The sequence below is a fragment of the Diabrotica undecimpunctata genome, chromosome 2, assembly GCF_040954645.1.
Source record: "Diabrotica undecimpunctata isolate CICGRU chromosome 2, icDiaUnde3, whole genome shotgun sequence".
In the NCBI taxonomy this organism is placed as follows: domain Eukaryota; kingdom Metazoa; phylum Arthropoda; class Insecta; order Coleoptera; family Chrysomelidae; genus Diabrotica; species Diabrotica undecimpunctata.
The window spans coordinates 148,266,060-148,281,102 of record NC_092804.1 but is presented as its reverse complement, the minus strand read 5'-3'; the positions used below and the strand labels follow the sequence as shown (position 1 = coordinate 148,281,102).

The window sequence follows — 15,043 nt, the reverse complement described above, 5'->3', positions numbered from 1 at the left end:
ATCATTCACTACCTTTTATACCATCATTAACACCTAAATTAATACAAACACTAAAGGTTATTGACAATATAAAAATAGCAACAAAGAACATCAAAACTATTTCATCTTTATATTCTAAAACTAAATATCCTATAGACAAATTTGAAAAAACGAATTTAGTATACAGCATTAGTTGTACTCAGTGTGAGGCTGAATATGTTGGTGAGACCGGAAGAAATCTTTCAAATCGCATTATTTCTCACAAAAGTGATTGCAGAATTAAAAAACCATCTTGTGCTTTGGCAGAACATGTAATCGATAAAGACCATATTATGGATTTTGATAACATTAAAATTTTATGTAGTGAAAGTAATAAATTTAAAAGGACTTTTTTGGAAATGGTTTGTATTAGCAAAAATGATAAGAGTTTAAACAAAAGATCTGAGATTCAAAATTTAAGTAAAATATATAATTATATTCTTTCTTTATGATTTATATATAAAAATTGTAAAATGTCATATTCAATTCTCCATATATCTGTCACATTCTTTCAGACATCTGTCAAGGGTGAATAAATCTTCTTCTTTTTGTTACTAAACAAAAAAGAATGTTTAAACGAAGTTTTACTTTTGGCAATATAATTGTCAAAAATAAAAATTTTATGTTGGCATTTATGACATTGAGGCTATTTGTAATTGGTTGCTATTTGAACTTATTTATAAATTCAATTATTTTTATATTAAAAAAATGTTTTCAAAATTATAGAAATTTTCGGAGAAACATTTGTTAGATCAAAACATTTTTATATAAAATATTTTGAACATGTAAGCAGTGATTTTTTACTTACCAAACTAATTTTTATTTGGTAAGTTAACAAAAATTGTTTTTTCTTTTTAGTTCAACCTTGTAAGTATTTTGTCTTTTTTAGCTCTTGATAATAATTGTAAACACAATTGAAAGCTCGAGATTAAAAAAATAGTTAACCAATAGCCCTATTATTGACTCCAACCCATCCAAAACAGTTATATATTTGTTCCAAACGAGTCACAAGTACTTCTTTTTTCTTATTCTTATAGAAAAATATGGGTTTTTTCGATGACATCCGAAACGATTATGGGCAATCTACAGTCAGAATTCTGAAGGATTGGACTAGAATTACCATCAAACTTGCTGCTTTACACAATCAGAAGACTTTTTTGTTGAAGTGTAGATCTAATGGATGTTTCCCTGGACATGTTACAAATGGCCTAGTTAATGTAAATTCCCTTTTACATCATCGGACTGGGAATATTCACCATGATGCTTGGAAATTATGTGACAGGTTTGGAAGAAATATTATTAATTTAGAAATTAAAATCGCTTTTGCTGATATAAACTTTTTTGAAAGAAAATTACATGAGTTACGTACCAAGGCCTACAATATCTTAAATTTCCACACATTTAATGAATTTAATCGTAGACAAAGAATTAAATACAACACAGAATTTCATAAAATCAAAAAAATACAAATTAATAAGTTCAATAAATTAAAAATAGAAGCTTTTGATAAGATAAAATTTCAAGAAAAATGGTTTAAAAATCTAACATCTATTCATTTTCCTTTTGAAATTAAAAAATTTTTAGCATTAGGACCTAAATTTTCTTTATGTCCTTCAAAATCTGATATTAGAGTTCCTAATTTACTTTCTGATATTGAATCAATAATCAGACCACTTAATGATAGTCAAAAGGATGTTGTTAGATCTAAATGTACAAACGTTATTACAAACTTTTTGCATAAAGAAGTCAAAGATCATTTTTTAAATAAATACTATATGCAAACTAAACTTTTTCTTAAAAACCATCCTGAAATTTATATTGTTAAAAGCGATAAAGGTAACGTAACTGTTGTAATGTACAAAGAGGATTATCTACAAAAAACTGGAGAACTCTTAAATGATACTAAGTATTACACTACACTTAGAAGGAGTCCTGTTTGTACTTTGCAACAAAAAGCAAATTGTCTAGTATCTAAATTAAACATAAAGAAATTTATTGATAATAAAAAAGCAAAAGAGCTCAAAATTTATAATTCTATTGCTCCACGGTTCTATGCTCTGCCAAAAATACATAAACCAACTTTATCTATGAGACCAATTGTTTCATCTTTATGCCCTCCTAATGGACCAATAGCACAGCTCCTCACTGACATCTTAACTAATGCTTATAATTTAAACAACAATTTTTACATTAAAGATTCATTTGATTTTAGTTCTTTCATTAATAATTTCCAATTACCACAAAATTATGTTTTAGTTAGTTTTGATGTAACATCTCTTTTTACTAATTTGCCTTTAGATTTAATCATAAGTAGTGTTGAAAAACATTGGAATGAGATTTCACAACACACTAATATTGACTTATTACATTTCAAAACACTTATCAACTTTGTTTTTGATTCTAATATTTTTATATTTAATGGTGTATTTTATAAACAAATTTTTGGTAGTCCTATGGGATCTAGTCTTTCACCCATTCTAAGTAGCTATGTCATGGATGATGTTATCAGTGATTGTATCAGTAATTGCACTTTTTTCATTCCTTTTATTAAGAGATATGTAGATGATTTAGTTTTGGCACTTTCTAAACACAAAATTCATGAAACAGTCAACATTTTCAACAGTCATAATCAGCATATACAATTCACAGTTGAGGAAGAGGTAGATAATTCTCTACCATTCCTTGACATGAGAATTGTAAGAAATACAGACAATATGTTGAAAACCAAATGGTTCAGAAAACCCATATGTAGTAATAGATTTATAAGCTATTACTCTCACCATCCAAATAAGATGAAAATGAACCTTATAACAGGATTAAAAGAACGTGTTTTAAAACTTTCTCATCCAGATTATCTACAGGAAGATCTTCAGTTATTAAAAAATATTCTAATTGAAAACTCTTATCCTCCAGATATGCTACATAGGATGCTTTTTTCTAATATTGGTAATATAAATAATTTAACACCATTTTTTGCTCAATCTCAAAACATTGTATCTAACAATCAGAACATCTATTATCATTCACTACCTTTTATACCATCATTAACACCTAAATTAATACAAACACTAAAGGTTATTGACAATATAAAAATAGCAACAAAGAACATCAAAACTATTTCATCTTTATATTCTAAAACTAAATATCCTATAGACAAATTTGAAAAAACGAATTTAGTATACAGCATTAGTTGTACTCAGTGTGAGGCTGAATATGTTGGTGAGACCGGAAGAAATCTTTCAAATCGCATTATTTCTCACAAAAGTGATTGCAGAATTAAAAAACCATCTTGTGCTTTGGCAGAACATGTAATCGATAAAGACCATATTATGGATTTTGATAACATTAAAATTTTATGTAGTGAAAGTAATAAATTTAAAAGGACTTTTTTGGAAATGGTTTGTATTAGCAAAAATGATAAGAGTTTAAACAAAAGATCTGAGATTCAAAATTTAAGTAAAATATATAATTATATTCTTTCTTTATGATTTATATATAAAAATTGTAAAATGTCATATTCAATTCTCCATATATCTGTCACATTCTTTCAGACATCTGTCAAGGGTGAATAAATCTTCTTCTTTTTGTTACTAAACAAAAAAGAATGTTTAAACGAAGTTTTACTTTTGGCAATATAATTGTCAAAAATAAAAATTTTATGTTGGCATTTATGACATTGAGGCTATTTGTAATTGGTTGCTATTTGAACTTATTTATAAATTCAATTATTTTTATATTAAAAAAATGTTTTCAAAATTATAGAAATTTTCGGAGAAACATTTGTTAGATCAAAACATTTTTATATAAAATATTTTGAACATGTAAGCAGTGATTTTTTACTTACCAAACTAATTTTTATTTGGTAAGTTAACAAAAATTGTTTTTTCTTTTTAGTTCAACCTTGTAAGTATTTTGTCTTTTTTAGCTCTTGATAATAATTGTAAACACAATTGAAAGCTCGAGATTAAAAAAATAGTTAACCAATAGCCCTATTATTGACTCCAACCCATCCAAAACAGTTATATATTTGTTCCAAACGAGTCACAAGTACTTCTTTTTTCTTATTCTTATATATATATATATATATATATATATATATATATATATATATATATATATATATATATATATATATATATATATATATATATATATATATATATATATATATATATATATTTATATTTTTGGTTAACATATGTAACAACTCATCCACTAGCAATATTTGCATCGTTTCGGATTTTATGGAAACAAAAATAATTCCTCGTGTCAGAACTATGCTGTCTTTTAAAGTTTGTTTCTTGTAAACAAATATATGATGGCGAGATTATTGAACATAAATTTTTAGGCATTTCTAAATGGATATAGAACCCGTTAACATTCCATTGAAGAATTTTATCGAAGGTTTTAGTTTATTTTGTCATCGAATGCCATAGTCTGTGGACTAGTACGCATTTCGATGCTCATCGCCCCGCCTCGAATTTTCCCAATCTCTCTTGACCTGGAAATCCCTATTCATCGCTCGAACAGCGCTAATAAATATTGGCGATTTTCAGGTCAGCAAGTCAGTCCCTCACGGGCTCTCCGAGAGCTTAGTGCTCTCGGGGCTCTGCTTCCTGCATTTATTTACCATACTCTGTGACTGAGAATTGTTTCAACTTAATTTGGTGTTTTATTTCGACGAAGAAATTGTCATGTAAGAAATATCTTGCCTTTTTCAAGGCAAGACACCGAAGATAAATATTTTCCAAGTCCATAACCCGAAAATGGACTTAAGTAGGGGAGCTCTCGACAGTATATTCGAAGCCCTCTACAGAGCACCCGGAGACAACAGAAGGTGGTTAGACCCTTATTTGTTCCCCCGAGGTGACAATTTCTTGAGATGCATTTGTTGTAGTATCACTGTCTTGATTAGCGGCATCATCTGAGTCTAGCATTTTTTTTATTTTGTTTATTATTTTAGTGCATTTAATTTTTATACTATTTCTGTAAAATATAGCTTAATTGTTGTTATCATATTCATATTCATAAATTGGGATATATCCGATGTGTATCTTTATAGTAAGGTGAGGGGATCAGACGAGTTAGAATAATTTTTTAGAAAGTCAAGAGTTTGTTCATATGGTAAGTTAAAGTTATTTGACATATTGTGAAATATTATTTTTGGTTGGCTTCATCATTTCCTGAATTGATATTTTCGTTTTAAGTTGGTTTTTTTGTTTCTTTTTGGTTGGTTTGGGGATTTTAAATTCTTTATTTAATTCCTCAGTGGGAGATTTCAAAAATTGTTCTCTTGTTTTCGTTGACTGATCTTTAGATATAGAATTAGTTTCTATAAGTACGGGAGGTATTAAATTCGTATCTGTTTCTTGGTTAGATGTAGGTTCGGTAACAGAATTACTGACGGGAAGATCTGGTTCCATTTCTAAGAGTGATTTGTTAGACTGAGGGGATTCTTGTGGTTGTTGTTGTATTGGTTGTTGTTATTGATGGACAATAAGGGTGGAATTATTTTGTGGATTATGACTCGAACAATTTACTGCAATGTAATCTGTTTGCTTACAGATAAAATATGAGGGTTTATCTAAACTTAAAAACATGCGATACGAAGTTTGTTCATACGTTATTAAGAAGGAAGGAAGAAAGACAGAGTTAGACTCAAAGTTGTAATCTATCTTCTGTATAATAGAGAAATTCCACTAAATATTATAAAAACATCTACCAAAAACACAAATTAAAAGTCAGAACAGATGGACAACTTACAGAACCTATAGAAATAGGCAATGAAATAAGACAAGGGGATTCATTGAGCCCCATGCTCTTTAATTTAATCATGAATGAAATCATCAAAAGCGTTAACAAAGGAAGAGGATACAGAATTAAAAACAAAGAAATAAAAAGACTTTGTTATGTAGACGAGGTAGTATTGATAGCCTAACATGAAGGTAGTCTGCAAAGACTGATCCACAGATTTAACATAAGAGCAAAAGAATTTATTATAACAATCTCATCTCAGAAAACTAAAACAATAATAGTCAGCAAAGAACCAACCAGATGTAAAACAGAAATATATGGTATCAGTATTGAACAATATGGCGAAACAGACACAAAAAACACTGAGATAAAGTCAAGAATTTATAAAGCAAGTCTAAGACCAATAATGAGATATGTCTCAGAAATAAGACCCGACACAGCCATCGGACGATCTCGCAAAAGATGGAGTGACAACCTTCCACAGAGGTATTTTTTCGGCAATAAACAAGCAGAATTGTTTATAAAAGGGAAGAAGAAGATGTTAGTAGTTGTTTAAATAAAACGGTTCTAAGTTCTGCGTCAACCATAATTCCAAAGAAGGTCCATGTTCCTTTACCTCATTTTCGTATAATGTACACGAGAACTCCTGTCCAGGAAACTTTGTAAGTATTTTTTAAATTTTTTAATATAATAAGATTGCTTATACGTTGTGGTATAAATCCACACCTTGTCTATAAATGGATGCTAGCTTCTAAAAGCTTCTTTAGAAGCTTCTCACTCTCGCTGTTATTGCCAATAACTTTTACATTTGACCGAATTGCTTTACCATCACTGGCATAATCTACATTTCCAGTATTATGTTTAAATTCATAAATGTATGCAAAGTCATTAAACGCACTACAATTTGAACGTTTAAAAGGACTATTGTTTCATTTTATTAAATTTTATACTCTGTACAACAATGTAGCTGTTTGTTTTGTGTTCCCATATCCCGCTAAAATTGTATCCTGTTTATTTTATAGCGGTTATATATTTGGCATTTTCCATGTTATTTTCGCTACAACTTGTTGCTTGTGTACTTTTATTTGGTAATAAAAATGTATAATGGACAAAGAACATTTACGCGTGCCTAATAGAGAATTTAAATGTTAATATGAACTATGGGAATCGTTTGTTTTAATTTCCATTTTTTAAAACTTAAAAGTTTAAATGACTCTTTGCACAATATTAGCAGTTAAACAATAAATTTCCGCATAAATCTATTAAATTTTTGAAAATGAAAGAAACCAAACAAAAAACTAAATATTTTGGAGCAAACGTATAAATTGCAGTATCCTTGTATGACATTTAGATTACAGTATATTTTTTGTGGTCTTTTTCCACATTTTTACTACGGTTTCTAGGTAGAAATAACGATTGCCTACTGTCAATTTCCTTTATACTAACTCAATAACAATAGGTTGATTTTGGAGAGTTAACTGTTGATAATATGAGGGTTTTCTAGACACTAGCGAAAAACTGGAGATTCTGATTGAATTCAAAGAGTTTTGGTGGTTGCCTATGTATGAGTAGCTGTAGAAGTTGAAATTCATATATGTATGAAGAACCTGTAGAGTTTTAAAAGAAAAATGGTATATGAATATTGTAAAATTGTAATTATTTAAATAAATGACTGTGTTGTAATCACAAAGGATGTAATATATGACAAAAAGGGGAGGGAGGAACATAATATGTACTAGTACCAAGAATGGTGAGAGAAGGCGGAAGTGTTGTCATGTTTAGGGTTTTCTGCTGATCTGGTGGATAATGATCTGTATGTTCTTCCGATATAGGAAGCAATACAGTCTACGAGCATATATATCACTTTGGTATATGTAGTGAATTTATCTTTGGTATTGGTTAAAATTTTATTGAGGGCATTATTGACTTTAACAGAAATATAAATATTATCATCAGAGCTCAAAAGGATGTGTTTAATATTTTCATAAATAAACGAATTGTGAAAGGGCAATGACCACTGATCAGCCTTTAAATTTAACTCTTTAGTTTTACCCTCTTATAAGTTAGCTTCTTCTTCTTTTTTTATGTAGAGATGATTCTGTCTGTTTTTCGTGTACCTCGAGTAAGTTGTCGTTCCATCGTTTGTATGGTCTTCCTACTGGTCTTCTTCCTATTGGGGAACCACCTCTTATCGTCTTTACTACTCAATTTGTTGCCACTCGACCTATATGGTCGTTCCATTCAACACTTTGATTCCTTACCCAGTCCTTGATGTACTTCATCTTGTACCTACGTTGTATACTTCTAGAAACAGGAAAACAAAAAAAAATGTGTAAGAATAGAAGCACCAGAGCGGTCATTTTGGCCGCTTTCTATTTTTGACCCTCTGTATTACTTATTTATATTTATTTTAGAAACTTGATAATTTAGGACTTTTCCTAAATCTATTTAAAGATTATAATTCCTGTTTTATATGTACTTAATGTAATTACTTTTCAAGATATGTTAATCTCTACCTAGCTCCCAATGCGGTCATTTTGGTCGCTTTCTTTTTTTAACCCTTTGTATTACCCATTAATATTGATTTTACAAAATTAATAATTGAGGAGTTTCTTAGATCTATTTAAGGATTACAATTTATCTTTTACCGGTCATTAGTGTAATTACTTAGGGTAGAGATTACAAGGACATTCATAGGGTAGAGATTCTGAAGATGTAGTTGAGATTAAGCAGTTCCCCAGTACTTCTGCTTCAACTTCAAATGCCAAAACTATTTTGAGAAGGATTAACAACCGAGTAAGAGGAATTCGCGAAAGCAATTTAAAGAATCCTTTCATCGACACCATAGTATGGGAGTTACTTGACAACAGCGCTAGTACACCAGGGTAGCAACTATATTATGTTAGTAGGTTCTATTTATGTATTGACTTATATAATATTTTTATAAGTATATACTTACATAGGTATGTATCTCATTCATTTTAGGAAGATATACCAGTTAAAATATTCTAACAGGAGCTGCTGGACCAATGCCTTATGCTAAGAGAAGCATGAGAGAAAGATGAGCGACGACTAGTCAATCAACTACGGGAATATGTAGTTAGCCGTCTAATGGGACCATTTATAAATAAAGAAAGAAATGTCATACCGGATAATTTCTTTACGTCCGTAAGGTTGGCAGAATATTTATGAAAGAAGGCTACCACCATTGTTGGAACAATAAACCAAGCAAAAAAGGATATTTTCTATCTATACAGCCCTTGCTGTCTAATTTTGGACATAAGCCTCCTCTTCCTTCTTCCACGTCTCTCTATTGTAGGCAGTTTGTATCCACTTCGGGCCTGCGTGTTTCTTCAAGTCATCTGACCATCTTATTTGTGGCCTTCCTCTTTTTCGTTTGTAACTATATGGTCTCCAGTGTATAATCATCTTATTCCATCTGAATATTTAGAAAGGATATTTTACCATCAATAAAAAACAAAAGATAGAATTGTAAAAAACAAAAATTTTTAAAAACGAAGACTTGAAGTCAATGGTGTAACAGGGAAAAACGAACAAAAATGTTATAATGTGTTCTCTACCGGAAGAACCGAAAACCATATCTTATTACAACCACACAAAATACGGAGTAGACGTTGTAGATAAGATGGTCAGATAGTATTTAACCAAATCAGCTTTAAGAAGATGACTGTTGCAAGTTTTTTAAAATATTTTAGATATGACAGGAATAAATGCTTATATTCTTTATAAGCAAGTTACTGGCAGTCAAATATCTAGGCAAATTTTGTTAGCAGAAAAATTGCCACAAGATTATCTGATTATAAGGGTAGGACAACATCAACGGATATATTGCTACTTTAAAAATTGTGCTTAAATAATTAAATAATTTATTTAAATTTACTAAATATGTCTTGAATTAGTAGGTTATAACTCAATATAGGTCCTTTTTAATTAAATAAGAATACAAAACCGCTATTTTGACCGCTCTGGTGTTTCAAGTTATGCAAAAGTGCTGCTTCTTCTTGTGGTAAACAGGTTAAATTAATTCACAGAAGGCACATTTTTAATTTCTAGTAAATATAAGTTAAACAAAAAACGTCAAAAGCCAGCAATATGAACTAGACACATAGTTTAAAGCGCGAATATTAAATTACCCACTCCACTACTCCTAGCTGAACGAATTAAAGCTCCAAATTTTGAAGCTTTGTATACGACTATGTTTAAACGTAATCTTTTTGAAACTTTGAAAATGGTGCATATTTGGCCTTCAATTATTATTAATTTAAAAAGTCCACCGAACTGCAGAAAACATACGTTGTGGTTATCGAGGTCCATACAACTGGTCAGAAATATCTTATTTCTCTGAACTATTATTTTAATCATAACATAATGACGGTATTAGATTTTTGTTTTGATACAGGGCAGCGACAACCGCTTATACGTATTTCGACCTCTTTAGGTCTCGTCAGAATATCATAGCCACTGCTCTGAACCAAAACAAAAATCTCTCCGTCCTAGACAATAGTTATTAAAATAACTATATATGGACGTAACTACGCCATCTAAAAACAAAATGAAAAATCAAACGATTTCTACCTAGCGAAACCGAATTCAAATTTTTACCACTGTGTTTGCATAAATTTGCGAAAACAAAATTTGGTCGAAATACGTATAAGCGGTTGTCGCTACCCTGTATCAAAACAAAAATCTAATACCGTCATTATGTTTTATTACTTACTTCGTTTGGAGTACCAGAAACTGAATTCTCTACTAATTTTGACCAGGATGAATGGCATGTGAAATGTAATTTTAGATTCCCTTGCCGAGTAATTTATGCAGCTGTTTGTTTCGCAAATTTTAGGAAACACAGTGGTAAAAATTTGAATTCGGTTTCGCTAGGAAGAAATCGTTTGATTTATCTTTTTATTATTTTAATCTTGTATCTAAAATCAATGTACGGAACATGTCTATATAGAAAATAGAATACAATACATTGCACGCAAAAAACTGTATTATACGGATATTCAAAAAGAGGTGGAAACGCAGACAGAATATAAGCAAATATGTAAACGTAGTCTACATTGACAGCTGCTACATATTAAGCACGTAGCCAGCGGCCCGAGAGGAAAACGTATATGAAAAGTAAATATGTAACAACGTGCATATAAAACTACTATCACAGTGATATGCGCTTGATGTAGTTATTACGACACTAACTTTTTTACACAACCGTTGAGTTTCATATTTCGAATCCTACACAATTCCATTCATAAAATTGAGACAAATGTTTTTATTAAACTATGAAAAGACGGCGACTGTGTATTATTAATATTTTGTTTTTATAACAATTTACGAATAAGTTTTTATAAGAAATAGATAATATACAGGGTGTTTCAAAAAAAGGTAACCCCGTCTCTAGGGTAGGTAAAAAACTGAAAAATAATTGGGATTTGTATAGTAAAAAATTTTTGTAACGCCACCCGTTTTCTAGATACAGGGCGTTGAAAAAAAAAATTTTACACATTTTTTACGATTTTGCCGAAACTACTGGCAACATTGTAATGAAATTTTACACGAATATGTTTTGGAAGCTGATACATCCCATGAATTTGTTTTTATATCTGATTCTTATAGAGAGCGCTAGTTACACGGATCGTACTAAGTATTAGTCAATATAACTTTTTTAATAGTATAATTATTGATCAAAATTTCAAGTAAACTTAAACATCATTCAATTTTACACGAAAAAGGTACTCTTGGTAAAACTCGATACTGTGTACCGTTTTCGAAATATTTTGATTTGAAAATTATGAAGTAATATTTGATGCTGGTAGTAATGATAAAGTTCTAATAGCTCATTCACAGCTAGCTGTTACGTGCATGAAGCCGGTATGTTACAAAACTTGGTCAGAACACTAGTGGAAGAAGGAGGTGTGTGCTATTTATATTTCATACTTCCTTCATCCACTACAAATATAAGTAGTTGTTGATACATACCTACATGACATTAGTATTTCTTTTAATACGGCTCTTACAGTGCTACTGTTAGTTTCACAAAACATCTCCTTCATCTACGAGAATAACCCGATTTTTGTAAAAATGTTACATACCTTCTTCATCCACTTAGCCCTTCAATTAATTTTTCTTGTGGGTTTGTTTATTATGAAAACATTTGCCAATTCCTAATTACTATTTTACCAATACTACAATTTACTAATAATATTAGTTGTATACATTTAGATACAAATATATTACTAATAATAATATGGATTTTATAGTTTGTGATAGTTTTTATAAATAATATGGGAAAACAAAGTTTTTTTACTAAGTAATATAAGTTTCGATTTACTAAATTTGTCTAAAGTACAATATGTTTTATTACTATAAACAGTTTTATTTTATTGATCGCTTTATATTATATAAAATGTCTTAGTCTATAGAAAATATATTACTTTTCTTCTGCTTTATTGTATAAAGAAGACGGTAAAAGAAATAAAGGGATTATGGAAATTTTCTTTATTTCATGAAAATTCCGACTTTGTAAAAACACAATAAAAAGGTGCCTTCGCTTACGTCATCATAAAATGATGTATTTGGATGAATTCGGTATCGGAATAGAAACAACTTTGGGAAGCGAACTGTTATCCCAATATTGAATAATGCAGTATTTTATTGGATATGTTGAAGAAACAATTTTAGCTGATTGATTAGTGGTGAACAGCAATTTGTATATTTTTTTTTAATAAAAATGTTTTTAGAGGTTTCGGAAGAATCTTTTGATTAATTATGATGAATAATTGTAACTAGTGATAATATGACGTGTGAAAAAATTATGAAGTTTACACCGGACACCTTTAAAAAGTTTAACTATTTTGGAGTATCGTAAAGTGAAACCGGTTCGAAAAAATTCTAGCAACGCTTATGTTACAGTTGAAAATGATAATAAAACATCTTTAAACGATGGCTATCACGCCCAATATTACAAACTTTTTACATTTATAGAACTACCATCCGATTTTTAAAGGCAAAATAAAATTACACCGGAAAGTGCAGAGAAATGTGATGATGCATTAGAACTTGCTCAAGAGAGTTCCAAATTATCTATTCTCGCACGTTTACAATGCAGACTGCTGGGACAACAGTAGACGAGTCAGTGTTAATGTGATACATTAGCAAAAAGTCAATTAAAAGGTCACAAAAATAAAAATCCAAACATTTGTATTTGTTATTTTTATAGGACGCAATTTTATTTTTTGCAGCAGTATCTGACACGTCTCAGACTATAACTATGACGTTTATAACCTGGTCAATCAGAGCTGCGGCAATATTTATTGCGAACTAAATACATCGCATTAGACGTGTATAGAAATACGCACTATCGTATTGTTACCGAGAAGTCACCAACAAACTGCGGATGCAAAATTGTGGATGGAAAATTAGAACCAACTTGGTTTGTTGGTAACCAACTTCCAGAAGCACGAAGATATTGTCATTACACCTGACATTTTAGAAGATAATTTACATTTAGATACCTTTTCCTTTTAATACTATAATATAAAAGAAGTAAAAAAGTGTTGAGTTCATAACCAGTCTTGCTTACAGAAACACGAGATGACGAAGAAATTAAACAAGTGGAAACCAATTTCAAATCCAGTGAGGATGAAGATTAATATCTCTATTTTTTAATATTTGCTATCCAGTTTTATATCAATAAATGGTATAATTTTTTTTTATTGGCTTTGGATTGATTGATTCATACAGCCACGATATATAATAAATACCGTTTGCTGCAATATTAAATATAAGGATACTATATACATATATTTCCAAGGCAGATGAAAACCTCCTGCTTATATTTGAACAAAGGATCCTGAGAAGAATATTCGGTGGCATCTGTAAAAATAATGTTTGGAGAAGGATATACCACAGATATAAACCTATATTTGGTGGTAAAGACGTAGTATCCCTTAAAAGATAGGAAGACTAAGATGGGCAGGACATCTGGCAAAATCACAGCAGAACAACCCTCCTAGAAGAATCCTTATGTCACAACCTGTGAGAAGTAGAAGTAGGGGTAGGCCAAAACTGAGATGAAGGGATGGTGTAGATAAGGATGGTAGAAAAATAAGCGCAGCAAACTGGCAACAGTTGGTAATGGATAGAACTGATTGCCGTAATAGACTTGGGAAGGTCGAGGCTCTTTTATAGGGCTGTAGCACCAATGATGATGATTAAAGCTCGGATTATAGGCAAAATGCCTTTTTTGCCTATTTTGCCTATTATAATTGTTTTTTGCACTTTTTGCCTCTTTTTTCTTTTAGATGACATCTAAATTAAGGCTATGGATCGCACCTTATTCGGAACTTTCTCTAGAAGGAGATGGAGCATTTTGTAAACCATGCGGCAAATCGGTAAGTTTTATTTTTTCTCTTTTTTTCTCGTTCCACAACATAACTAAATTCTAAAGCGGTTTTAGAATTCAAATTATTTTTTTTTTAATTCTCAGATTTCAAGTAGAAAAAAGTACTTTATTGACCACCATTGTGGAACCCCACTTCATAAACGTAGTTTGGAAAAATTAAATTCCTCTAAGTTAGCCCAAATATCTCTGCGGGATAGTTTAAGCAGTTCAAAAAAAAAGGAGGAAGACGCATTTAAATTTGATTTATGCCAGATGATGATTGCATCCAACATTCCTCTATATAAAGTTAATAACCCTAGATTTAAATACTTTTTCGAAAAATATCTTAATAAATCCTTACCGGACGAGAGTACATTGAGAAAACATACTGTGGAAAAATGTTATGTGGAATGTATTTCAAAAATTAAGCGGGAATTAGAGGGCAATTTTTTGTATATTATCGTTGATGAAACGACAGATGTATGCGGCAGGTATATAGCTAATTTAATGATTGGAATTTTGAACGAAAACTTTGCGAGAAAACCTTATTTAGTTGCCGTTAAAGAATTGGAAAAAACAAACAATTTAACAATAAGTCGATTTATACAAGATAGTTTAACAAACCTCTTTTTACCCAACGCTATACCAGTGAATAAAATAGTTTTAATGCTTTCAGATGCTGCGGCATATATGTTAAAAGCTGCTGTTAATTTAAAGATTTTTTATCCTAATTTAATCCATTGCACTTGTGTAGCCCACGGGGTAAATAGAATTGCTGAAGAAATAAGAAATCTGTTTTTCAGATTTAAGAAATCAGAATTTGATGATGATATTTCCGAAGCCATTCGAGAAGCAAAAAAAATATTAAAA

General features: G+C 30.3%; 2 protein-coding genes across 2 annotated transcripts in view; one reads left to right on the top strand and one right to left on the bottom strand.

Annotated features, from left to right (window-relative positions):
• Positions 1–15,043, bottom strand: part of LOC140435031 (adhesion G protein-coupled receptor E3-like) — a 799,910-nt gene that overhangs the window by 479,012 nt on the left and 305,855 nt on the right. The gene's annotated exons all lie outside the window — the stretch shown is intronic.
• On the top strand, positions 204–5,466 carry LOC140433084 (uncharacterized). Its single transcript, XM_072521144.1, has 3 exons — positions 204–885; positions 1,056–2,538; positions 5,336–5,466. Exons 2-3 carry the CDS (start codon positions 1,062–1,064, stop codon positions 5,464–5,466), a joined length of 1,608 nt encoding a protein of 535 aa, XP_072377245.1. The 5' UTR covers positions 204–885; positions 1,056–1,061.